General features: G+C 41.6%; 1 protein-coding gene across 3 annotated transcripts in view; it reads right to left on the reverse strand.

The window, feature by feature from the left end:
• Nucleotides 1–9,771: 9,771 nt before the first annotated feature.
• NFIA (nuclear factor I A) overlaps nucleotides 9,772–25,651 on the reverse strand; it is a 381,808-nt gene continuing 365,928 nt past the window's right edge. For 2 of the 3 annotated variants that reach the window (XM_023187427.2, XM_031933997.1), the window contains one exon: nucleotides 14,376–17,246. In XM_023187427.2, coding sequence (XP_023043195.1) covers nucleotides 17,229–17,246 — 18 coding nt within the window. In that variant the 3' untranslated portion in view covers nucleotides 14,376–17,228. Of the gene's footprint in view, nucleotides 17,247–25,651 lie in introns of all 3 variants that reach the window. The other variant, XM_023187422.2, reaches the window with a different exon arrangement.

Raw genomic sequence — 25,651 nt, forward strand, 5'->3', positions numbered from 1 at the left:
TAAAAGAGCCCCCATCAGAGCAGCATGAATTCTGCTGAAATGAAAGCAAGAAGTAACAAATGTATGGTGAAGCTTGGATGGAAGAATGGTGAGATCACTGATGCAACCCAGAAAGTTTATGGGAACAATGTCCCCCAATAATAAGCAGTCTAGGCCAAGTGTGGTGGCTCATACCTGTAATCCCAGCACTTTGGGAGGCTGAGGTGGGCCAGGAGTTCAGGACCAGACTGGCCAACATGGCAAAACCCCATCTCTACTAAAAATACAAAAATTAGCTGGACGTGGTGGTGCACACCTGTAATCTCAGCTACTCAGGTGGCTGAGACATGAGAATTGTCTAAACCCGGGAGGCAGAGGTTGCAGTGAGCTGGGATTGGGCCACTGCACTCCAGCCAGGGTGACAGAGCAAGACCCTGTCTCTAAGAAAAAGAAATCAGCAGGCTGCAAATGGATGATTCATTTTAAGAAGGAAAGAAACAATGTTGAAGATAAGCCTACAGTGGCTGACTGTCCACATCAATTTGTGAGGAAAAAAATGAACCCAGTTCATGCTCTAAATGAGGAGGACCAATGATTAACAGCACAAAAATAGCCAACCTCACAGACATCTCAACTGGTTCAGCTTACACAATTCTCTGAGTGAAAAATTACAGTTAAGTCACCTGTTCCACTCAATGGGTGCCAAAACAGATCAGCTGCAGACAAGAGCAGAGCTTTCAATGGAAATTTTAAACAAGTGGGATGAAGGCTCTGAAGCACATCTTCAAAGAACTGTAACAAGAGATGAGACACGGCTTTACCAGTATGATCCTGAAGACAAAGCACAAGCAAAGCAATGGCTACCAGCAGGTGGGAGTGTGCCAGGCACAGTGAATCACACCTGTAATCTCAGCACTTTGGGAGGCTGAGGTGGGAGGATCACTTGGGCCCAGAAGTTTGAGACCAGCCTAGGCAACATAGCAAGGCTCCATCTCTACAAAAATAGAAAAAATTAGCCAGGCGTGGTGGCGCTCTCGTAGTCCCAGGTACTCAGAAGCCTGAAGTAGGAGGATTGCTTAAGCTGAGGGAGCGGAAGCTTCAGTGACCTGCGATCATGCCACTGCACTCTGGCCTGCAGAACAGAATGAGAACTTGTCTCTCAAAAAAAAAAAAAAAAAAAAAAAAAAAAAAAAAAAAAAAAGTAGAAGTGTGCAGTCAAAGCAAAACTGTTCTAGTTAAGAGCAAAGGTCATGGCAACAGTTTTTGGGGGATGCTCAAGGCATTTTGCTTGTTGACGTTCTGGAGAGACAAAGAACAATAACATCTGCTTATGAGAGTGGAGAAAGTTAGCCAAAGTGTTCACAGAAAAATGCTCAGGAAAGCTTCACCAGAGAGGCATTTTCCAGCACAATAGTGCTCCTGCTCATTCCTCTCCTCAAACAAGGGCAAACTTTCCAAGAGTTTCAATGGGATATCATTAGGCATCCACATCACAGTCCTGCTATGACTCTTTCTGACTTCGTCTCCTAATCTTAAAAATAAAATTTAAAGCGTACCCATTTTTGTCCAGTTAATAATGTAAGAAAGACTGCACTGACATGGTTAAATTTCTGGGACCCTCAGTTCTCAAGGGATGGACTAAATGACTGCGATCATCCCTCACAAAGATGTCTTGAAATTGATGGAGCTCATGTTGAGAAACAAAGTTTGTAGTTTTAAAAAATTATTTTATCTTTTTTTGCAGCCTCCACCTCCTGGGTTCAAGCTATTCTGCCTCAGCCTCCTGAGTAGTTGGGATTACAGGAGCCCACCACCGCACCTGGCTAATTTTTGTGTTTTTAGTAGAGACAGGGTTTCACCATGTTGGTCAGGCTGGTCTCGAACTCCTGACCTCAAGTGATCTGCCCGCCTCGGCCTCCCAAAGTGCTGAGATTACAGGCATGAGCCACCGCGCCCAGCCAAAAATTATTTTATCTTTTTAAAATGACCCCCAGAAAGGCATTGTTTTTGTCTTTTAACTCCATTTCTCCAGGAAATTTCTGTAGTCCCCTCATAAATACCTGACATCACTCTCCTCCAATCCACCAATCTGTCAGCGCTTCCAATCTGCTGATCTCAATTGAAAGCTCTAGTTCAGGGAAGCCCATCGATGTGGTCTACACAGGTCAACCTTCTGAGCACAGAGGATTTTGGAGAAAATTGGAGAGTGCATCTGGAGGGGCACACAGGATAATAATAGGATGCTCATCCCCTCACACTATGGAGTGCCTTTTATACGCCAAGCACTGTTCTGGGCATTGGGAAGAGCGCTGTCAACCAGACTTCCTTTTGGAACAAATTGTGATTTACACATGTCAGGCACCACACCCCTTAAGCCTCTGAGTGTTTGCACTTTAAGATCATACACAGGTAGCTATTAAGTAAGGAAGAAATGCTACTGAAACTGTGCCTCAGTATCCTCCTCTGTACAACAGGGATAACAATGGTGTCTCTGTCACTGGGTTCGATTATATGTGCGAGTGCGTGGAAAGCACTTAGAATAACACATAGTGTGAAGTTAAGGGTTCACTCAATGCATGTGGCTGTTGTTACTATTAGCGTCATTAATATCTTCCAGTCAATCTCTCGAACTCTTCCTCATCCTTGAAGTCCTGGACTGTGCATCTCCTCCCTGTAGCCTCCAGGGGCTCCCTGTAGAGCCCCAGCTCCTCCCTCTTCTCTCTTCCTTAGGCATGGTTGGTTCCCAGATTACTTGGCCCATGATGTCTTCCTGGTTCTTGTAAGGATGTGGCGCAATTATTTGGTTTGCATGTCTGCTTCCTCTGCTAGACTCCACCCTTCTGGGATGATCTCCTTCACTAGCCCCCAGTTCTGGCACATGGAAGCTACTCAATGATGTTTGTTGTGTTTGTTTTGAATGACTTTACATAATGAGCTTTTGTAGTTTCATAGAAAAGAGTTGGCCCAGGTCAGTGTTAAGAGCCATGGTGGTGGAAGTGGAAGCAGCAAGTGAGCCAGAGATGAAGTGATCTTAGGGCCTTCAAGAATCTAGCCCCACTGCTTCCACAGAGCCTGACCAGGGAATTCTTTCTTCCCTGGCTAGCAAGTGACTTCCGGTCCCCAAGAGTACACATTGTCAAAGGAAACAGGATGCCTACTGAACAAGGAGGCATGAAAAGACACATTTTATTTTTATTTTTATTTTATTTTATTTATTAATTTTTTTTGAGATGGAGTTTCGCTCTTGTTGCCTAGGCTGGAGTGCAATGGCGTGATCTTGGCTCACTGTAACCTCTGCTTCCCGGGTTCAAGCGATTCTCCTGCCTCAGCCTCCTGAGTAGCTGGAATGATAGGCATGTACCACTATGCACACTATGTATTTTTAGTAGAGATGGGGTTTCTCCATGTTGGTTAGGCTGGTCTCGAACTCCTGACCTCAGGTGATCTGCCTGACTCGGCCTCCCAGAGTGCTGGGACTACAGGTGTGAGCCACTGCACCTGGCCCATTTTTATTTTTTTGAGGCAGAGTTTCCCTCTTGTTGCCCAGGCTGGAGTGCAATGGCATGATCTCCACTCACTGCAACCTCCCCCTCCTGGGTTCAAGTGATTCTCCAGCCTCTGCCTCCCGATTAGCTGGGATTACAGGCGCCCACCACCACACCTAGCTAATTTTTAAAAATTATTTTTGGTAGGTACGGGGTTTCACCATGTTGGCCATGCTGGTCTTCAACTCCTGACCTCAGGTCATCTGCCCGACTTGGCCTCTCGAAGTGCTGGGATTACAGGCGTGAGCCAGTGTGCCCAGTTCAGACAGACTTTAATCTCGAGTTTTCAACCAGAATTATTTATCTTCTCCGTTAAGGTGGAAACTGTTTTTTTGTCTCTTTGTTTTTGTTTTTAATTATCAGTAGAAGGTGGCAAAGGAGGACAGGGTCCTTTGTCAATCAGTAGGCCCTCCCTTAGCCTTCACTCTCCCTGTTAGGGGAAACAATACAAAACAAAACAAAAATCAGCAGCAGAGAACTGCCCTGAAGCACCTTGCCCTTTGGGCCAGTTATTTGCCCATAGTTTCCAGAGAGTCAGGACACAAACCCAAAGGCAGGTCCCTTTGTCCTTCTCATGATTAATCTGTGAAACAGTCTTGGGATTTCATCCCATAGGGTCAGCTTCCAAGGTCAGGAATATGCTTCCAATTTGATGGTAGAACATGCTGAACTCTGTATGCCACATTGATGTAATCCACCAAATCCTGTGAAAAACTCTTCAGGACAAATGAAGAGTTTCTCGAGTAAATTGTCACAAGAAAAATACCGGAGAGGGAAGGAGCCCCTATAGTTATAAAGACTTAAGGCATATACAAACCATTTAGTGGATTGATCTTATCTGGATAAACTATTTTAAAAAAACTACAAGATAAGAGTGTTTGAACAGATTGGTTATTCGGTGATATTAAGAAATTATTGTTACTATTTTGAGGTATAAAATGGTATTTTGAGTACATCTTATAAAAGAATTCTTGTCTTTTAGAGATATATTCTAAAAATTTATGGATGCAATGAAATTTATGGATATCTGGTATTTGTTTTAAAATATCCTGGGGGTGGTCAGTCAGGAAGTGGCTGGGGTGTAAAGCGGGGAGCCATTGATTACAAGTAATGGACGATAGGTACCTATTAATTTGTTCATCAATTCTCTTTAATTTGTACATGCATATTTTTCCACAATAAAAAATTTAATGTGATAGTAGAGATAAATGTGCTTTTTATTTGTTTTACCAGGTTTCCTATAAAAGGACTTAAAATCCATACTGAATGTGCCAGATGGAAAGCAAATTTACAATGGCCTAATGTGTTTCAGAGATGAACCAGAAGGTATTTCATTCCTCATAAGTCAGGGGAAGCCCCGCTTCTCCGCCAGTGGGTCTTTACTATTTAGCCATGTTCTTTTACCTTTTAATCTTTTACCAAAGGTTAAAATGATGACTGGTGCCAGTCTCTTGGCCTCCTTTCCTTGCCTGTTAAGAGTGGATTTCCCTGACAGTCAGAATACCGTTGAGGAAAATAGGAACCAGAGCCAGGTGAGGCCGTCTCTCTGGGTTCCATCCAATCTAGTCTGGTGCCTGATGCTTGAAACTGTGCTTCCCAGCACGTTCTCATCTGTGTTCACTGAGCCATTCGGACTTCTCCCTCGAGGGAGGCAGAGATTGCTGCATTCATTTTACCGGTGAGGAAACCGAGACTCCGAGGTATAGTAACTTGCTCAGTGTTATACGGCCAGTAAATGGTGGAAGTGGGACTCACAATCCAGTCCTCTAATTTCAAGCCAGGCTCCTTTCCACTATACAATACTGCCCTCCAGGGTGCCAGGGTGCTCCTTGGAGAGGCACCAAAGAGTAATTGTTGTTATGTGGCTGATACTGTGCTGGGTGTTTTACATGCATTAATTTTATTTAACCCTTTTAATGACCTTATATGGTAGTTACTATCCTTATTCCCATTTTACAAACAGGGAAATTGAGGCCCCTAATATTGCAGAACTAATAAAATGACAAACCAAGGCTTAAACCGAGTGTGTCCGGTCTCAGATCCTGGATTCATTTTTTTTCCTTTCATATTTCTATTAACTCTTAAAAATATTTTGAGTTAGCCAGCATGGTGGCTCATGCCTGTAATTCCAGCACTTTGGAAGGCTGAGGCAGGTGGATTGCCCGAGATCAGGAGTTCAAGACCAGTCTGGACAACATAGTGAAACCCTGTCTCTACTAAAAATATAAAAAATCAGCTGGGCATGGTGGTGGGCACCTATAATCCCAGCTACTAGGGAGGCTGAAGCTGGAGAATCACTTGAACCTGGGAGGTGGAGGTTGCAGTGAGCTGAGATCATGCCATTGCACTCCAGCTTGGGCAACAAGAGCGAAACTCTGTATAAATATATATATATATTAAGTTTTGGCTGGGTGCAGTGGTTCACGCCTATAATCCTGGCTGGCACTTTGGGAGGCTGAAGTGGGCAGATCACTTGGAGCCAGGAGTTCAAGACCAGCCTGGGCAACATGGCAAAACACCGTCTCTAATAAAAACACAAAAAATAGCTGGGCATGGTGGCACACACCTGTTATCTCAGCTACTCAGGAGGCTGATGCACGAGGATCAAGAATTGCTTGAACCCAGGAGGCAGAGGCTGCAGTGAGCCAAGACTGTGCCACTGTACTTCAGCCTGGGCAACAGAGTGAGATTCCATCTAAAAAAAAATTTTTAAGTTTTAAATTGATACATAATAATCATATATATTTATGGGGGTACATGTGTTCTTTCAATGAATGTATACAATGTGTAATGATAAAATCAGGATAATTGAAATATCGATCACCTCCAACACTGATCATTTCTTTGTGTTGGGAACATTCAAAACCCTCTCTTCTAGCTATTTTGAAATGTACAATATATTATTGTTAGCCACATATATCCTACTATGATATAAGAACACTATAACTTATTTTTCCTAATTGTAATTTTGTACCCATTAGCCAATTTGTTATCCTGCATACTCCGCTTTTCCCGCCTCTGGTCATCACTGTTCTACTCTCTACTTCTATAAGATCAACTTTTGCTTTCACATATGAGTGAGAACATGCAGTATTTGTCTTTTTGTGCCTGGTTTATGTCACTTAACAATAATGCCCTTGGGCTCATCCATGCTGCTGCAAATGGCAGGATTTCATTCTTTTATGGCTGAATAATATTCCGTTGTGGATATATACCAGATTTTCTTTATTCCTGGACTCGTTTTGTATGCTACTTCCTCTTACTTAGTTGAGGCAGGTGTTAGATGAAGGGTTTCAGAATTCACGCAGATAGAGGCCTGAAAATGATCAGGAAGAGGAAGAAGGCTTATGCCAATGGTGTGCTGAAAGAATGCTTTATGTCTACATTTTGGAATCATGAGTTAGTTACAGCGTTCACATAGCATTTACAATATGCCAAGCCACTGTTAACCACTTTACAAAATTTAACTCATCAAATATCTACATCAGTGCTGTGAAGTAGTTTGGTGCTGTTATAATTATTCCCATCTTACCAATGGGAAAACTGAGGCACTTGCCAACACCATAGAGCTAATAAAATGCAGAGCCAGGATTCAACCCAGGCTGTCTGGGCCTGAGTCCATGGTTTTGATCACTGCATTGCCTTCCCTTTGAGCCCAGTATTAAGCACCACTTTGTCACAGAGTATGTCAATAAAGGGGTGGTGTTGGCTGACCTTCATTCCAATTTCTTAACCCCAAATACTCAAGACTGAAACAAGATAGTGACTGATTTGGTCTAACTTAAACTCTAAGGCATGTACATGTGAAATTGCTCTATTCACTTGAGTCAGCAATGTGTTTTGAGGACTGACTACACCTTTCTGAGAGCTACAATAATAAGAGAGAACATACTCAATTTAATGGGATAAATCACCTATAGCACTTGGCACATGAAAGAGCTCAATATGCAGTGGCTATTAATATCCGTATTCATCTCCCAAATCTATCCACTTCTCTTTCATTCTATCATGGGCACCACAGCCTGGGAATCTGTCAACTCTTCCATTGCTGCAGTAGCTTTTTTTCCGCGGCCCTCTCCACTCAGGTCATACTTCTCTCTCCTCTCTTAACTAGTTTGCAATCATGTTCTCTAAGCCTTCCGTGGGGAAGGACTATCCTTCTAGGTCCTGTCAAACCCAGGCATGGCCCGGTGACTTGCTCTGGCCAGTGCAATGTGAGCGGAGTGGTGTGTGTCAATTCCAGTTGGAATATTAAAAGCCAGCTATGTGCCTTGCTAACACATCCAGCAGTGGTCCAGATGGTAGCTACTTTTCACCCTGGGTCGCGGAATGAGATCCTGTGCAGAGGCCCCAGGCAACCTTTGATGGACATGTAAACTCAGTAGTAAACCTTTATTGTTGTGAGCCACTGAGATTTTGGACTTATTTGTATGACAGCATAGACCTAGTCTAATCTGACTGATACATGTTTTATAAAGCTCTTAGAGGGTAGGACAGACCTGCCTGCAAGGTCCCACAATGTCTTGACCTAAATATCAAGCTTCATTTTGTACCACATTTCTTCTCCGTTTCTCCTCTTCATCCAAACCAACCTTCTTCTAGCCCCTCACAGGTGCTGAGCTCCATTTGACTCAGGTTCTTTGTTTTTCTGCGCAGAATATTCTTTCTTCCCTCTTTTGCCTGGTTAATTTCTACCTATCACACTAGTCTCATTAGGCTTTCATGGCAATGTATATACCTCTTTTTAAACAAATTTATTTTGAGACAGGGTCTCGCTCTGTCACTCATATCTCACTGCAGCCTCAACCTTCCAAGTTCAAGCCATCCTCCCACCTCAGCCTCCCAAGTAGCTGGGACCACAGGTGCACACCACCATGCTCAGCCAATTTTTAAATTTTTACATTTTTGGTAGAGATGGGGTCTCCCTGTGTTGCCCAGGCTGGTCTTGAACTCTTGAGCTCATGGCATCCTCCTGCATCAATGTATATCATTTATGGCACGTATCACAACCACGTGCTTACCTTTGCTGCTGTTCAAACATTATTTAAATGTTTCTTTTGTCCACTAGAATGCATACTTTATCAGCACAGATGGCCCATCTTTACTTACTATTTCTAGCCCCTGGCATGGTCTCTGGCACACAGTAGGCACTCAATAAGTATTTATTGAATAAATAATTAAGAGTCAATATATTGCAGTGATTGTAGGATGGAGGTTGGGGCCGGATTTCTTGGATTCAAATCCCACTGTGTCAATTACACACTATATGGACTTGGATAAATTATTTAATCTCCCTCTGCCTTGGTTTCCTCATCTATAAGAGGATAAAAGCAGGGTCTCAAAATCTCCCCGGGTGGCTGTGAGGTTTGAATGGACTGAGATATGTCTGCTGTTATTTATGTATCGTCTTGTCTCCAAGCTGTCTCATCTATATTCTGCTTCATGGGGTTGGGGCTGCTATTTTTCTCGTTACCTTTTCCAGACTCCCTTGCCTTATGGCTACCATTAGGTCCAGCCCATGAGAGACACAGGCAGGAGCCTAGAAGGAGGAGGAGGAGGAAGAGGGCGAAGGGACTTCTTTCTGGTTTCAGTTTCTGTCCACAATGCCACCGCAGCAGAGAACAGCTGCACCTGCAGCCTCCAGCTCCTTCGGGCACTCTGGCACCAGCCACACCTCACCTTCTTAGAAGTACTAATCTCCCCTTCATTCCCCGCAGTGATTCTAGCACCAGCACCCCATGTCTTCTCAGAGGTCTGGCCACTGGCCATGTGTTGTCCCCACCCTCATGGTGACCACCCCCCTCAGAAAAGACCCAATTATCAGCTGTGTGGTGTCCCTCCTTGAGTGCCTAGGTTCTGGTAAGCCCACCTTTCCCTTCAGTTTCCCCAGCTCCAGGCGTGGTGGCTGTATCCCGCAGTTACTAATACCTAGGCAACTTTACAGCCCCTGTTGGAAAACCCACTGAATCCTATTCCTGATTCCCGATTGGGTCCCAACTGATACAATCTATATGTCACTCAGAACAATATCAAGCACACAGTAAACACTACGTGAGTGTCAAGTCCTGTATTCGTCTAGGTAGGTGAAAAAATAACACTGCCCATCAGAACACAGCCAAGGATGCTATGTGCCTGCCAAATCCCACGATGTATAAAGACCATCTTCTGTGGGAGCCTCCAGTCCACACCCGAGACCGTCACTCAATCACCCAGGCATGCTGTAAAGCAAATGATGACACAACTTCCATAGCATTAGCAATTTTTTTATTTTTCCTTTTTTGTTGCATAGGAAATGCAGTACTTGCTTCCAGTAATTGTATTGTAATGTGAGAAGGTGGTAGCACTAATGGTTGAATACAAGAGTTAAACTAATCCACACCAGCTCAAAAAACCTGTGGAGATTTAGTTGAATAAGAATGGACGCCCACAGTGATTCTCAACCAATTACAAATTTTCACAGAACACAGTAAAACTAAAAGGGTAACTATGAGAGTCAATACAAGTATACTAGAGGCACAGGGGGCCCGGCTCATAAAAACAGATTTCAGACCAAGTTATTAACACGGGGGGTGTTTCATTTCATAACAGATTTCTTACCATCACCGGAAGTGTTCCATCCCCTCCCCCTACAATTTGAAATGGAAAACGGAGGTATTCTGAGTGGACAGATTTCCATGTGTGGTGGGAAAAGTCCTCAGTGAATTTTGCTCTGGTGAGAGGGCAGGGCTAAGGGTGGGATGGGAGATCAGGGATTTGCCTTTGAGAGTCTTCCTAAAGGACCTCCTAGAACCTGATAAAGCTCCTAGTCTAGGTCTAGTTAGTATCTCAGTGGTGAGGCTACCAAATGCCTTCGCAGTGCAGAGACGACGGTCTGAGACCAGGGAGAAGGCACCGAGCTGGCAGCTCTCTCAAGCCTCCGTCCCAGCGGAGCTAGCGGCCTTATGACCTTCGGTTGCAATGTCAAAGAAAAAAAAAAAAAAAAAACAAAAAAAAACCCCAAAAAGGCTAATTTACAGACTATTACCAAAAAAAATAAAAATTTAAAAAATAAGAACAACACAAATAAAGTCAAAGGAAAAATAAAAGCTTTTTTCATTTTGAGAAGTTGAGTATAAAAACAGCAGGAAAAATGGCCCATATGTTGGACACTCTATGTCCTTGAAACCACTGCAGAGATACAAAAGTTCACATTGTACGACCTGGTGGGTATTTTCCACCATGAAGGTGCTCTGGTTAGATTAGAGGTAGCACTTCCACTGTATACTCTTGTGGTTCAGACACATTTTGGGAAAGTTCGTTTTTCTGAATCAAATCGGCTAATGTGTCTACATGTAAAACTCAGGATGCTAGGCACACAGGTGAGGTCCCACCCCGACACACTGCCTCCCTGTTCTCACGCCCAGCTGTGGGTGGTCCCCCTTATCTTTCTAAGCATTTCCACTATCTGCTCCCCACATGCCATCCCCCTAATCTGGGTAAGGTAACTCTTTGGGGAATAAAAGGCAGATGGGTGCTGGTTTAGGGAAAAAAAATGAGATGAAATTTATTTAATTTGGAAAGCAAGTAATTTCAAATTTAGACCCAAAAAAGTATATTAAAAAAAATCCCGTGTTAATAGCAAACTTCTTTTTCTTATGAATCGGGCCCAAAGTTTGTACAGAGTTTTATTTTTGAAGAAGATATTGCAACTGTGCATGAAACTAAATAGCCATGTGATTTCTTAATTTTTTTTTTCTTAGTTTTCCTTTTAATATGAGGAGGTCTGGTGTGAAGATGGATCAAGCATGGGTACCTGGCTGAACATTGTCCATTAAGAAAATGTATCAGTCTCAGCACAGCGTCAGTTGAGGGTCAAGGAAAATGCCCCTGACTTGCAAATGTTCTCAGGGTGTCTTCGCGGCACAGTTCTTGAAATTCAAATAGTTGTTTTCAGACAAAAATCTCGCCAGGTACTGATTTCTGAAATCAAACACCCATGCTTGTCCCCTAGGAAAAAGAAAACAAAAAACAAAAACAAAAACAAAACACAAGTAATACTGAATTTAAGTAAATGTATACCTCCAAAATACTGAAAACAGCCGAAATCAAGAAAAGACAGAATTTGCGTTCTCAGTGAAATACCTTTAAATCTAGCTGACAAGAACCAAGTCAGAAAAAAAGACTAACATAACTTTGAGTAATATTCATACAGTTCACTAAGCATTATGGAATAGCATGCATTAATATTGTACGGTTATTTTACATCACCTATACCAGAAGGTCCTGACTGACAGACAGCGAAGGCTACCGGTGTAGAAAAATCTTACTTCAGAAGAGCAATATAATACAGATTTCACAGGCACTACATTTTAATATATCAGGTATTATGCTGGTTTTCTTATAATTCTTTCTGTCCTAAAGCTGGCATTATAACAATGACCAAAAAGGCAAGGATTGGAGTAAACGGAAAGTAGATACCAAAGTTGATATAGTTTTTTTCTTCAGATAGATTAGTGCATAGTTCTCATGCAGATAAACACTGCTATGCATTTACACTGTTGGAAAGCAGAGTGAATTGAGCCCAAGTTGTCACATTTGTGTAAATCATTTTGTCAGCCTATAATAGCACCATGTAATGGATTTGCATTAAACATTAAATTGATTTCAAAATTGGTGACACAGTATTCACTACGGTTAAGTGCTATGGAATAGCTTCAATGTTACCTGCTATATATCAAAGCCATTTTCATCCCACTGCTTTTTTATTGGAAAAAATAAAAGGAAAACATACACGACGCTAATTAGACGAATGCACAGCCTTGGACGTGGAGAAGGCAGAGCGGGTTTACTGTCAAACAGTAAATACATGCATTGACTTCAAGACAGAATTGGCCTTGGAAGCCTATTTGAATGAAAGCCGAGCCGGTGGGCAGTGCAGCTTTCTGAGACTGTCTTGGGACAGATCTCGGAGGTGGGTTGTGAGGTGCCACTGAAGCTCTCCTTACATTACTATGGTGGTTGTGATTTAGATTTGTTCTCTGGAGGCCTGCTACCAAAAATAAACAGAAAAGAAAGAATGAAGACAAGAAAGAAAACAGAAGCAAACAGAGAGAGAGAGAGAGAGAGAGAGAGACCACCACCACTATGGACAAAGATATTTCCAGAGACATGAGGTGAAGTACATTAAATGACATTCTTAGAATCCCTTTCCCCTAAAAAAAAAAAAAAAAAAAAAAATTCACGCACAAAAAAGTTTTCCTTAATTCAGGTTTTGTCAATCCTTTACGCCACTGTAACTACAGGATTCAAAGCTGATGGGGCTAAGGGTTTGGAAAAAATGAAAGACCACCTTTTGGAGATGGGTCCTGCATATTCCTGTGGGCTGACTGAACACCGTGGCTCGGGGAAGTCTGGGTTCCTTCACACTTCGACTGTGAGAAAATGAAGATCACAAGCTTTGGGAGGTGTAACCTTGTCGGCCTGCCTAGAGCCCACACCTGGCGGCAGGGACGGGCCTGGGGAGCAGGCTGACCATACCTGTCATGCCAGGGTGTGAAGAACCAGAACATCGGTTCAAACCTCAGAGGAAAGGGAAGGCTCTCTAGGATGGAGAGAGTGGCATTACTGGGAGGGCCTCTGCCCACAGATGATCAGAAAAGGGGTGTTTTGCCGGCAGGGACAAGGGCCAGAAGAAAAAGTCTGCAGAAAAATGCTAAGATTTACTGCTCGTGCCTCTGACTTCAGTTCCCAAAGGAAAAAACAAAACAAAACAAAAAAAAAAAAAAAACAAAAAAACACACACACAGAAATTTGAGGGACTCATCTTTGCCCAATCTTGTTAATGCCATTTGATGGGAGAGAAAAAATTCAAATGTGTCTCAGAGTCAAGGGCTGGGCCTTCAAATGCTGATAGCTCTCAGTCTGTCTGTCTACACACCCCAGGTAGCAAAGTCTTCCTCAAGCATCTTCACTATGCTTTTAAGCTAAAAAGCAAAAACACTGGAAACTGTTGCTGTTTCTTTTTTCCTGCTTGATCACAACTGAACTAGTTTCCTGCTGCTTTCTGGACAATGAAACATGAACAAAAATGTAACTTAGTGTATTTAATACTTAACCCCTGTTCGTTATCACCCTAGACTGCCTCCCTAATGTTTTAAAGCCTTTAAAACATTTTTTTCCTGCAAATCTGTTCAGAGTTCCCTAATTTTAGCTTCATCAAACTTAATACAACGAAATACCTTCAAAAATACAGCATACCTGTAACGTCCATTTACAATGGTTTTTCAGTAGACCTATACTTCTCAAGCATAGGAATATGCTATACCATTGAGAGAAAAAAATAACTGTATTTAAATACTTACAAAAAAAAAAAAAAAAAGGAAACAGGAAAGTTTTAAACTTAAATCCAGTTCCCAAAGGGGGGGTAAAAAGAAAGAAAAGCAATTCTATGAACGCTGCCTTTATAATGAACAATCAGAAATTTCACTAGGCTAATTTGACAGAAATTTGTCCTCATTTAAACAACATTACAAAAGTCCTGCATTATAAAATAGGGTAGAATAAATCAGTGTAATCAATAAAACTATACAACAATACAAATTACATATCTTCTGAGTGGGCAGTTTATTCTCTCTCTTTGCAGTCATGACTACAACATGCTCACTAAAAACAACTAAAACTGCCCAAACTATTGCTTAGTTTGTTTTGTTTAAAAAAGGGTGCAATTTTATTGTATATACAACCAATTTACTGGTAATACCTTGGCTTATTGCAAGGTTCTGACAAAATGTTTGTCTAGGCTTTTTTCCCTTCACTGTGAAGCACTGAAAGCTGCTATTTTTTCTTTTTTTTTTTCTTTTTTTCCTTTTTTTTTTTTTTAGTGCACATATGTCATAATAAAGTAATGCCCAGCTAAGTGCTATAGGGGAAGGCAAAGTATGCTGGCTGGCTATAGGAAGTGACACCATACACTGACAATCACACCATACAACAGCGCCAAACGACTATTCAACCACTTATCAGACACATATGAAAATCCAAAATGTTTTATTTTATTTTTTTTTCCTTAAATAGAGATAACCAGTAAACAATTTTCAGAACTTGGAAGTTTAAAAACGTGCATATAAAAATGGGCATTATATACTTTTTTATTATTGAATGTGGATTGACTGCAGTCTGCTAAGAAAAATGGGGTGTGGGAGCTGAAGAAAAAGGAAGTTGTCTTTTTTTCTTTTTAAGGCTTGCTTGTGAAAGGAACAGTTGTAAAAACAAAATTGCTTGAAGCAGGGTCAGCTTAGTGCTTCACAGTTTGACTGCTTCTCTAAGAGGAGCCCTTCCTGCGCACGTGCATTCAAAAATCACAAAAAAGTACAAAGACAAACACCTAAAACACACTGCGCCAAGTGCAGCACCGACTTTGGTCAAATAAAAAAAAATAAAAGAAAAATTAATAATTGCTAAGCTTTTCTACATGATATAAGCAGGTATTGCATATTTTCATATATCTGGGGGAAAATAAAGGAAGACTCCAAATAAATTGTAAAATGCAGCAACATCCAAAATACTGATATTCTAAGCATCTACAGATCTCAGAATAGCACTGCCACCGACCGTACAGGACAATAAAGACTACTCCTATCTGCGGAACAACTAGCTTTCTATTTAGTTCTAGATGTTGAAACTGACGATGGCTGACATAAAAGTCACATTTACAAAAAGTGTCTCCAAATGCTTGACTAGGGAAAAACCCCTTTCAATAGAGGAGCATGTGCAACAATTCCACAAATAATCGCTATCCAGGGCAAGGCACATTGATATGGAATTTTTGTTTTCGTGCAAATTAAGGAAAAAAAACAAAACAAAACAACATTGTTTCGGGGGGAAAGATGAGGAGCAAAGTGTCTTCCCAAGAATTTCAGTTACTTGATTGTATAGGACAGTAGTAGAACCCTTCTGAAGGGCTGAAAAACATAGTTTAAAGGCAAGTGCCTAGAGTAGGGATTACAATATTGTGTCTTAATGCACTCTACTTTATCCTACATTAACTATATAAAAATTAGTTACTAACACTAGAACATGCAGAGACTTTCTCTGATCAGCAGGGCTTGCCAACCAGAACGTATATATATGTATAGTATAGGAAACCTTCTTGAAGTCGCATGGGAAGCAAAGGGGTGCTTCGCTGTCTGGTAGAAAAATCACTTGCACTTTTTTTTATGTTTCTGTGGTTTTTTTGTTTTTTTTTTTGTTTTTGTTTTTTTTTTTCATAAGATACAGGACATTTGGGGGTGCAAACTTTTTTTTTTCCCTAACAAGTACCCCTTGATGTGAATGGGCACCAGCATTTGTGTCAGTATTGGTTTCATTATTATTATTATTATTCTTACTATTATTATTTCCCATAGCCCAGTTCAGGGACGCAAAGGTCTTTAAAACTTCTGGACAATCTCTGGTACAATGAGGTGTCTGATAACTGATAAATCCTATGATGCCAGATACGTGTAAAATTTTTTAGAATTGGCATAATCCATTATAGTGACTTCTAGCTTATAAAATTAACAGATACCATGATTTCATTTTAGTCATGTGCTTTGATAACAGAAAATAATTAATTAGCATTTAATGTAGTTAACATATTGTGGTAAAAGCACCATTAGATTTGTTTTTTTGTTTTTTTTTTTTTAAATTTCCTTCAGTTTTTAAAGGGATACAAGTTTAACAATAAAAAACATAAAAAGCAAAAATAGCTCCCCTTTTTCTTGCAAGGCTGTTTTTTACCCCAATAATTTAGAGTCCTGGGGTGAAAGGACTTGAAAAACAAAAATAGAATTTTCAACAATCTCTATCTTACAAAGATATTTAGCTATCCAATGAAATTGCACTTTACTCAATTCAAAATTCGATTGTTTTGATTGATTCCTGTCAGTTTCTGTCAAAACAGACCATCTTCCCCATTTCCATGTGAATTTTTGTGTCATTGTTGAAATTGTTGAAAAAATGTTGTTGTTGTTGTTTTTTTAATGTAAGTGCAGCATTTCAAAACTTTTAAAAAACTGAACAGTAGTAGTAGTAGTTTGCCATTTTCGGAATTGTTCTGCAATGTGAGTGGATTCATTGTCCTTGCGGGCCATGTTATATACTTAACTGCTGACTGCTGAACCAAAACAAACTAAAAGAACAAATAAAAAAGGAATACAACTGCATTTTCTTTTTCCAATATGTTACAGAAAAACATTGCCCTTTGACTGTCCCGTAAGTTATATATTGCAGATCTCAGCTACTACAAAAGATTTAGTTCTCCATGTGCCTCCTCAATGCTCAAGGAGGATCACACCTGTGTGGGTAAATTCATGAAATACTGTGAAACAGCCGGGCTCCGTAAGGAAGTCAGTGAGCAAGGGTAGTCCTCTGCTAGCCACGTCACCTAATGCTCACGCTACCATGGAAACACTTCAAATGTTACAAAGCCCAACCATTTCCAGCACCATATGAGAAATTACAACAGTCCCTAAAGTATTTTTAAAAAAAAAAAATCCCAAAAGGTTATGGCCTTTGCTGTTTGACCATAATGCTTGCTGTTTCCATGTACAAGTTGATTTGAATCGGTTTTTCTCCCCTTCCACTGACAGTGAAGTTGTAACTGCGCTGGGTTGAGGTTGCGTCCGTGTTACAGAGTTGAGAAGGGGTCAGGTGGTCTGTCTGGTGGATGGTGGGACGCTGCAACTTTTATCCCAGGTACCAGGACTGGAAGACAAAAGGAAAAACATAATTAAAAGCACAATTTGTAAAAAAGTGTGTTTTAGAAGTTGTCTTTTCAACCATGCAACCAGGATCTACGTTAGGGATGTGGGAGGGATTCGTTGGGAAAAGTAAAGTCGTGACAGACAATAATAAATCCTGTGACACTGAAACTGATCTTCCTCTTCTGCAATTATAATTCATTGTCTTCACTGGGGTTTTCCAACATTCTGAGTGTGTCTTACAAAATGAAGTATTTCTGTTCACTTGAAATACAAATAAGGGTTTCGTTATCTGATGGGGGCAGTTATAGGAGGGCAGGAAACTTGACCATCTTGTTTATCATTCAATCCTCAGTGCCTAGCCCAGTGCCTGGAATACAGAACGTTCTTAATGAAGAAGAGTTGAATGAATGGAGAATGGGTGAAGGGAGGGGCTTCATGTGGCAATGAATGGTTACTCTGATGATTTTCAACATCTCCTTTCAAATGAGGTGCAGGCACTAAATACATGATTGTGACACTCTCCTAACAGGCCCAGATGGTCAATAGCGATACAAGAGTAAGTGGAGGTAAGGTGGAAAAAGCGCTGGACCCAGTCTTCCTGGGTGATTTTGAGCAAGTCACAGTATTGTTCTCTCCTTATATACGTCAGATTTTATGAGGGAAGATGCTCCTTTCAGCCCAATATATCTAAAATAGTATTTTCAAACATGAAACATCATAACTAAGTAGGATCAAGATTTTACTCTATTAAGTACCACACTGATCAAAGGAAAAATGAGGCCACTGCATACACTTCATTCATGCTTGCAGCATTTATTTAGAGCCTTCATTCATGCTTGCAGCATTTATTTAGAGCCTTCTGTGTGCCTGCTGGGCCCCGTTACTGGTTACCTTTTCCTTTCGTAAATTCTTAGGTGATTAGCTTTGAGCAATTGTCTGGTCATCTATCACTTTATCTGCTGGCATTTCTTTTTCTGTTAGCTAGACAGAATGAGCAATTATGGACTAATATCAGAGTTAATTTCTCCAGTGAAATAAAAAAGTATGTGGCTTTTGCCGACTTTTCTCTAGAGATACCTGACAAATTCACTACATTTATCATTATTTACAGAAAAATTACCAAAGCCTAACAAAAGTCAAGACTTCTGAATTCTTTAAGTTGATGGTATCAGAAAGGGTTCTAATTGGGTAGCTTCAGGCAGGTGAAGGATCATCCCTGTGGAAGAGATTCAATTAGGTAAAGTAAGGGCTCGTTTGGTCCCCAGGGATGAATGGCTAAGTGATAGCTACATGGAGTTTGGTATAAGATTTCCTAGTCACACAAGCCACCTTTGATTTCCAGAGAAGTTGAAAAAACTGAAGCCCAAACCGAAAAACTACTCATCCTGTAGACTTTTAGATGTTATTCTTTGACCACATGCTTTGAGGAACACAATAAAGCCTCTTGTGTCCTGAAAGGAAATCAGCCTGGCAAATACGCACGGCCTAAATCTAACTGGACAAAAGAAAGAAGAGGGGCAGAGAAAGGAGAGAGAAGGCGAGCTCCAAAGTGTGTTTCTAGTAGGCCTCTACCTAACAGCTGACTCTGATCCACGTTAAAGCCGCTTCCTCTCTTCTACAAAACGGGCTCAAACTTTGGGTGCGGGGAATAATGCTTACTATTTCTGTTTTCACACTTTCTAAGTCAGTTGTGGAATTCCAGACTTCTTTAATCTGACACTAAGGTAGTTCTTGAAGCAAAGGCCTGGCACCCAGTGAGTCAGCAGGGGGAGCAGTTTTCCACACCACAGTTTCTGGAAGAGACCTCAGGGCACTACAAAAATCTGCAGTGCCTCTGCACTTCTCTTAAAAAGCAAAGCAAAAAAAAAAAAGTTTCTTCACACATCTTACTATTCAGTATGTGCCTTGCCGACAAGGTTACCCCAGAGCAGCTCTGTAATCCTTCACTGAAATAGGCTTTATTGATTGCTCTGGTCTATTGTTCTCTTTTCAAGTCCCCCAAGTTCAAGTTCATCCTGGTGTTACATCATGTCTGGTTGCTAAGAGCAACCAGACAGACCCAGACGTGACTATCATTAGCAAGAAACCCTCTGCTCTCCTCCCACCAACCTTCCAGTGGTTCTGACGTAGCAGGCCCACTGCAAACACATTGAAGTATTTATTCTGCCTAATTTATGACCTACACAGCAAGCAAGACCCCCACTCCAAAAACCAACACTGTTGTATATTTAATTAATCTGTCTTTCTCTGGCACTTGGGAAAGTTAGACAAAGGACTAATTATTGTGTTTCACTCTCCACACTTTTCTTTTGGGGGGTGGATATTTGCATGGGAAAGAAAACTACAAGACCCAGCATCAGCCCCCCTCCTCTTTTTCTTTTTGCCCTATTGACATTTCATGAAATACTTTAGCTGCTTAAGGGAATTAGAAAAAAAAAATGCGATGTGAATGTTACTCCTTCTGAGTTGGTATTCAGTAACACAAATCAACTCATGACATGTTTAAATTTAAATGCTAACCACACACTCTCAGAGTTACTTTAAAGGTTAGTTTTTAATCAATAGAAGTTGCTGACTCCGGGTTTTTGAGCTGCGCGCTGCAACTCTTGGGCTTTTGTCTAACGTTAAAGCTTTCAAAGTTTTTTTTCCTTGAGATGATTTTAGCAATGATTTGCAGACACAGAAGGCTATTGTGCTCTGACCAGCAACATGTCAATAGAGGGGCTGAGCTGCCCTGTGGTGGGGTGTCAATATGACTCCTGAAGGCAGAGGTTGGGGGTCTTTAATAACCCGTGAAAAAACCTTAATTAACCCTTTCAGGCCCAAACCAAAACCTATTCTTAAACTTGTTCACTCCTATAATTTGACCATTAGTACTTATTTCAACATCACGCTAATCTTCATGACAATTAACCCAGCTACTTGACCAAGGTTTTCCAGAATAGGAAGTTGGTTAGGGGAACCACACAGGGAATTTTTTTTTTTTTTTTTTTGAAGTCTCTGATTAAATCACTTATTTGCAGAGATGGCAGATAGACAGTTCTAATAATAATAATAATAACAATTCATATATCTCCCTGAATTTTCTCCTAATCAGTTTGTAGTTAAAGACACTCATAATCCCATTGGGATGAGTGTGACAGTCACACATGTGTAAGCCAATCAATTTCTAGAAACTTCCATGAGCTGCTAGTAACACCAGATGGACAATATAATGTTTGAAAAAACCTACTTTTCTCTTGTGATATTTTCTTATAAATTCTATTATGCAAGCAGTACAAGTTTTAGAACATTAATTGAGGAATGGTTCTGCATATTTTCTTCCTGGGTCATATAGGAAAAACTTATAAAAGAAATCTGAGATTATTCGATTGTTGGGGTTGAGTAGCTAATCACTGGGAAAATGTTGACACATGAAACAAAGACCATCCTCAGACATTTAGTGACATAAGCTTAGGTTTCATATGGTTTTTGCCTTCGTACTTTATAGCCCCTTAATCTACTCTACTGTATCCAAATGCACTACAAAGGAATCTCCCTCCCTTATGTGCAGTGAGTGGCATTATTACAATACGATATAGGATGATGTTATCTTGATACATTTACATTAAGGAAGTAAACACAGAGCTTTGATCTATTTTTTCCTCAGGAACTTTCAGCTGTAGTTGTTGTGGAGGTCCATAAATGCACACTCCCACCAAGGCTCCAGTTACGTAAAATTAGTTGGTAACATTCACAATGTCTACAGTTTGGGATGTGCTGAGCGGGAGTGGGGAGGGAAGGGGGGTGACTGTCCTCTTTCAGTGTTCAAGGTGAAACATCAAAAGAAATCTGCAGTCCAGGACAAGAGCTCAGCTTTCCTTTTCTCCAGTCAAATGAAGAAGTAATCTCATCAGGTTGGAAAAGTGCTGACTAAGGATTTAATAAAGTGCCTGCAGATGTGGCGTCTCTAAGGTATTCAACTCATGTAATGCAAAACAGCTCCACACTGAATGTGCTTATAAAATTTCATTTAACCATTGCAGCGCGACTTTTTCCCCCTCACAGTTCTCTGAGGAGTTTTATCACACTTGCCGCCCGTTAATTTACAGCTCCATGAAAGTTCGAATCCTATTCCACTGGGATTCTGGAATACTCACAGTAGTCAGGTTTTATGAACCATAAACAATATCTATCCGACTGCATCCTAAACAGGAAGCCTCAAATGGCAGAAGGTACCTCTGACGGTGCCAATCTCTTCCATTTCTTACGCCTCACAGAGAGCAATCAGAACACACGGGCTATCTTCCAAAATGTGGTCATGGGGCTGCCGAAGACACAGCTGATGAGGGCCATGGCCTCAACCCCTGAGTTAACAACAAATGCTCTAATGTGTGCAACAACATTTTAAAAGGCTTTTTACATCCTCTTTTTACTAACAGGGCAGGATGCACATTCTAGAGGAAAGAGAAAAATGTCTGAGAAACATTTTTTATATTTTATATTTTACTTTAACCCCCAAAAGGAGCACAGAGTGCTAGGACGGCAGGGGCAGAGAGGGCAGAGAGGACTGTGATGCAGCAGAATCTGTTTTTCAGATTAAAAGCTTAAACAAAAGGCCTCAAGGGCAAAGTTTAACACTGCGGAAGGAGGTTGTTAATGTGGAATCCAGAACTGGGTGTGACACTTGGCTTTCTTCTGCAGGCAAGGTGGGTTATTTGAGGACATTCACACACATAAAACGGAAACGTGCAAACACAGGCTGGCCTCCCTGCACCCTGCAGGCCCAGCTCCTCATCAGCCCCCAAAGAGGCTCAGCCAGCCAATAAGCCAAAAGACTCCAGGAGCTGCTGTCACTGTTGTGCATTCTCTTTTGGGGAGGTGCTAGCTTTGCTGGGTCACACTACTCCAGTGGGTCATTTTTGGCTTCCCGCACTTGTGTGGATGGACTAAAGTCTACTGTTTAGCCCAAATGAGTTGTCCTTGGCAAATCAGCCAAAAGCCCGGTAGTCTCTTCTCCCCATCTCAATATGATGGAAGTGGACGGGGCCTCTGAGCGGACTTCAAGTTTCTCACATTCGCATAAACCATTTGGAAGCATTTATTCACTCATTCAATAAGCACTAAGGGCCTTCTATGTGCTAGGTGCTATGTACGCTGGCTCTGCGGATATAATGAGTAAAATACAGTCCCTGTCCTGAAGGACTTTCTTGTCTATCAGGAAGCAGGGGCTAGATTCTAGACCCTAAATGATACCAGAGAGCCTGCTTTTCTCCCAACAGGATTTTGTAAACTTCTGGCAATGAATCATGCCCAGTATCCAGTGTCCAAAGGACTCAGGATTGGTGTCGCCTTTTCCACTGACCTGCAGTATGACTTCAAGCAGGCCAGTCCCTGTCCTGGGAACCTCAGAGTCTTGTGAGGACCATTCTGTATTCGTAAGAGGCAGCAGTGATTTACACTGGTTTCTTCTGAAAAGGGGGTCATGCTGTACACAGGTGTTAGTTACTGGTACTGCCAGCCTTAGGCTTTGATCTCTGTAATCATTTTTCTTGCCTGATTTTATTTTCTTAATTAAAGAAAGTCTGTTTTCAGTAACTCCGAACCAAGACTTGTTTATTGTACAGAAAACTATTAAAACAGTAATGGGCCGGGATTGGTCCCAGGCACCTTTGTGGCCTTATCTTTTCACCACTTGTCCTCAACACTTGTGTTGCCTTAAACTTTTCCAGATCCCCCAAAGCCAAATGCTTCCTCCCCTGCCAGGCCTGGGCACAGGCTTTCCCTCTCCTTGGCTTTGCTAATGCTTGCTAGTCCTTGGGTTCTAAGATTAGATGTTCCTTCTTCAGAGGGGTCTTCTTGGGGCCTTTACCCTCAGGATTCTCCTCTGTCACAGTTGCTAAACTTTAATTACCTGTTTTCATCCCAGGCAAGCTGGCTATCTAAGGGATGCCAGGGTAGGCATGTAATAAATACTGTTAAATAAATAAAGGAGGGAAGGAAGAGCAAGCTGTATCCGAGGTTCTCAAAGCCTGGTGTCAGTCACCCCAACGAGTGCAAAGCAAAGCACTTGGATGGATGGCTTCTAGCATGCTCGTGCCACATGACCATGTCTCCCCAAATGACAGACACTCTCCCTCGAGGGACACAAGTCTCCACAAGCCACTCCAGGCAGTTTCGATGGGAGAGTTGTTGCAACGGGGCCAACTGCGGCCAACTGCGTCAGTAGCAATGTGCAATAGTTTTGTAACATGGACTGCTGCCTACTTACTACAAGCTCAGAGGAGTTGTCCAAACCACTGATCCCTGGAGAATGACTGTGCTGCTCCCAGCCAAGACCTTCGTTTTGGTTCAAACCTCAAGACGGGAAAACACTAATCTTTTTTACCCAATAAGCCATCCAGTACCTCCAAACCTTGAGAGTGCATACAGAATCCAATTATTTTGACTGTTCATCCAAAGTCCAAATCTTTCACGAGATTCCAGCTTGCCCTAGTGTCTCTCTTACCACCAAGTACATTTTTCTTTTGGTCTCCCTTCCTTTCCGTTTTTCATCAAGTAACCTTTTACCTCATGAAATCAAAGACTGCTGGATTAAACATTGCACTCTGGCCCACCTGCATTTGCTTCAAAATCTTACTAGAGAGCTGCGTGCATAGCCGTAAGAGCCAGGACTCTGGGGTCTGAATGACAAAAATCCTGGCACCATTATGAACTAGTTAGATACTACCTTAGGCAAGTTAGCATCACTAGGTCTCAGTTTTAGACTCCAGGAAATGGAGGTAACAACTTTATCAGTTTTTGTGGGGATTAAAAGCCTGGCTAGGGGTTACTACAGAAAACCAGGAAGCCAGGGTAGCTGGGTTCTCTCACTGTAAAAGGTTTCTGGGGCCTTAGGGTCCATGTGAGACCTAAAGTCCCCGGGAAAGCAAATCGCTCTACAAGGTGGCTTTCTCTTATTTAATGACATAATTTCTTAGTTAAAAGTAGCAGCTGTGTCAATTCCATTTCCCCAGTTGCAAGAGAAAATTCTTGAGAAAATAAAAATCTGTCTTTAATTGCGATATTAAAATCAGAGCGGCGAAACCAACAACACAAAAGGAACTGGCTTGAGTTTATGAAAGGCATTTGGGCCCTTGCGTTGCAAGGCTAAACTGCACGCCTTGGAGGTTGGGGGTGAGGAGAAAAGGGGAGGAAGGGAGGGAGTAGTCAGGCAACCAAGTGGGACAGAAACAATCCTATTTTGGTTTTTGTTAGCGAATGGCATACTACATAGATCAGAGACTTCTTATAAAATACAAACCCCCACTGTACACAAAGCACAGGAAAATGTGAGGAAAAAAGGGAAAAACTAAAAGCAGCTTAGGGTGTGTTAACGCTGCTATTCTGTCAGCTTAAAGAGTATTTTATGCTTGATCAACAGCTCTTTTTTATTGTGCTTTTCTTTCATTCATTCAAGACATCAAAGCCGGGCACCACCAGCGTACCTGCCCTTCTGGAGCCGCTTATGACGGGGTTCTAATGAAGCACGACTCTGGGAGCCGGAGACCCCCGTGGACACGGCAGTTCAAAGGGAATATTTCAACAATGATTACATTTTGTAAATCTTTTTATGAAAGAGACAGCTTATTTCCTGCTTTTTCATGAAAAATAGATTCTATCCATTAAATGGAGCCTGTGCCACGGAAGCTGCTTGAGATCTGAGGTGCAGCGTGGAGATTAAGGGGACAATGACCCAATGAAATTGTCCAGAGTTCCTATCTATTTGGTCATGATGGCACTGGCGGATTTTCTGGGTGGAGCGCAGGCAGCGCAGTAGATGGCCCCTGCTGCGGAAAATGCAGTGGCGAGGGGGTTTCGCGGCTTTATTTTTCAACCTGGGCCTCATGTTTATTATCTGTTTCTTTGTATTTATTGATTCCACAAAGTCCAACAAATATCAGAAGACAGGCCACACTTTCTATCGCATAAGAGCAAGATAAAAGTTTTAAGTTGCAAATTCATTAAACGCTGTATTTTAATGCCCTGAAATGGGACAAACCCTTTTCCATATGGGAAGTTAGCCATGAAAAAGCTGGCTCCTGGTCTGAAGACACAATACAGGCTTTCTGATTGGCTAATGTCTCCCCCAAAGGCAAAAAATAAAGAAGCAGCCTAGCCCTTTGTAATTTTTGATTTTCACATTAAAATAATCTTTTCCTTTGCAATTTTTAAAAAAAAAATTTTTGGCAGGGGGAGAGTCAAGGAGAGTGGGGAAGGAAGGGAATATGACTTCCTGGGGAGCTATGAAATGAAAAAATGTATGTTTTCTGCACATCGCATTCCAATTTTAATTAAATGCCTGTTGTCTAACAAGTGCAGACAGTCACACTTGGGGTTGGCCCAATGGTGGCCCAGGGAGGTAACCTTTCTTGTTTAAAAAGAGAG

The sequence above is a fragment of the Piliocolobus tephrosceles genome, chromosome 1, assembly GCF_002776525.5.
Source record: "Piliocolobus tephrosceles isolate RC106 chromosome 1, ASM277652v3, whole genome shotgun sequence".
Classification (NCBI taxonomy): domain Eukaryota; kingdom Metazoa; phylum Chordata; class Mammalia; order Primates; family Cercopithecidae; genus Piliocolobus; species Piliocolobus tephrosceles.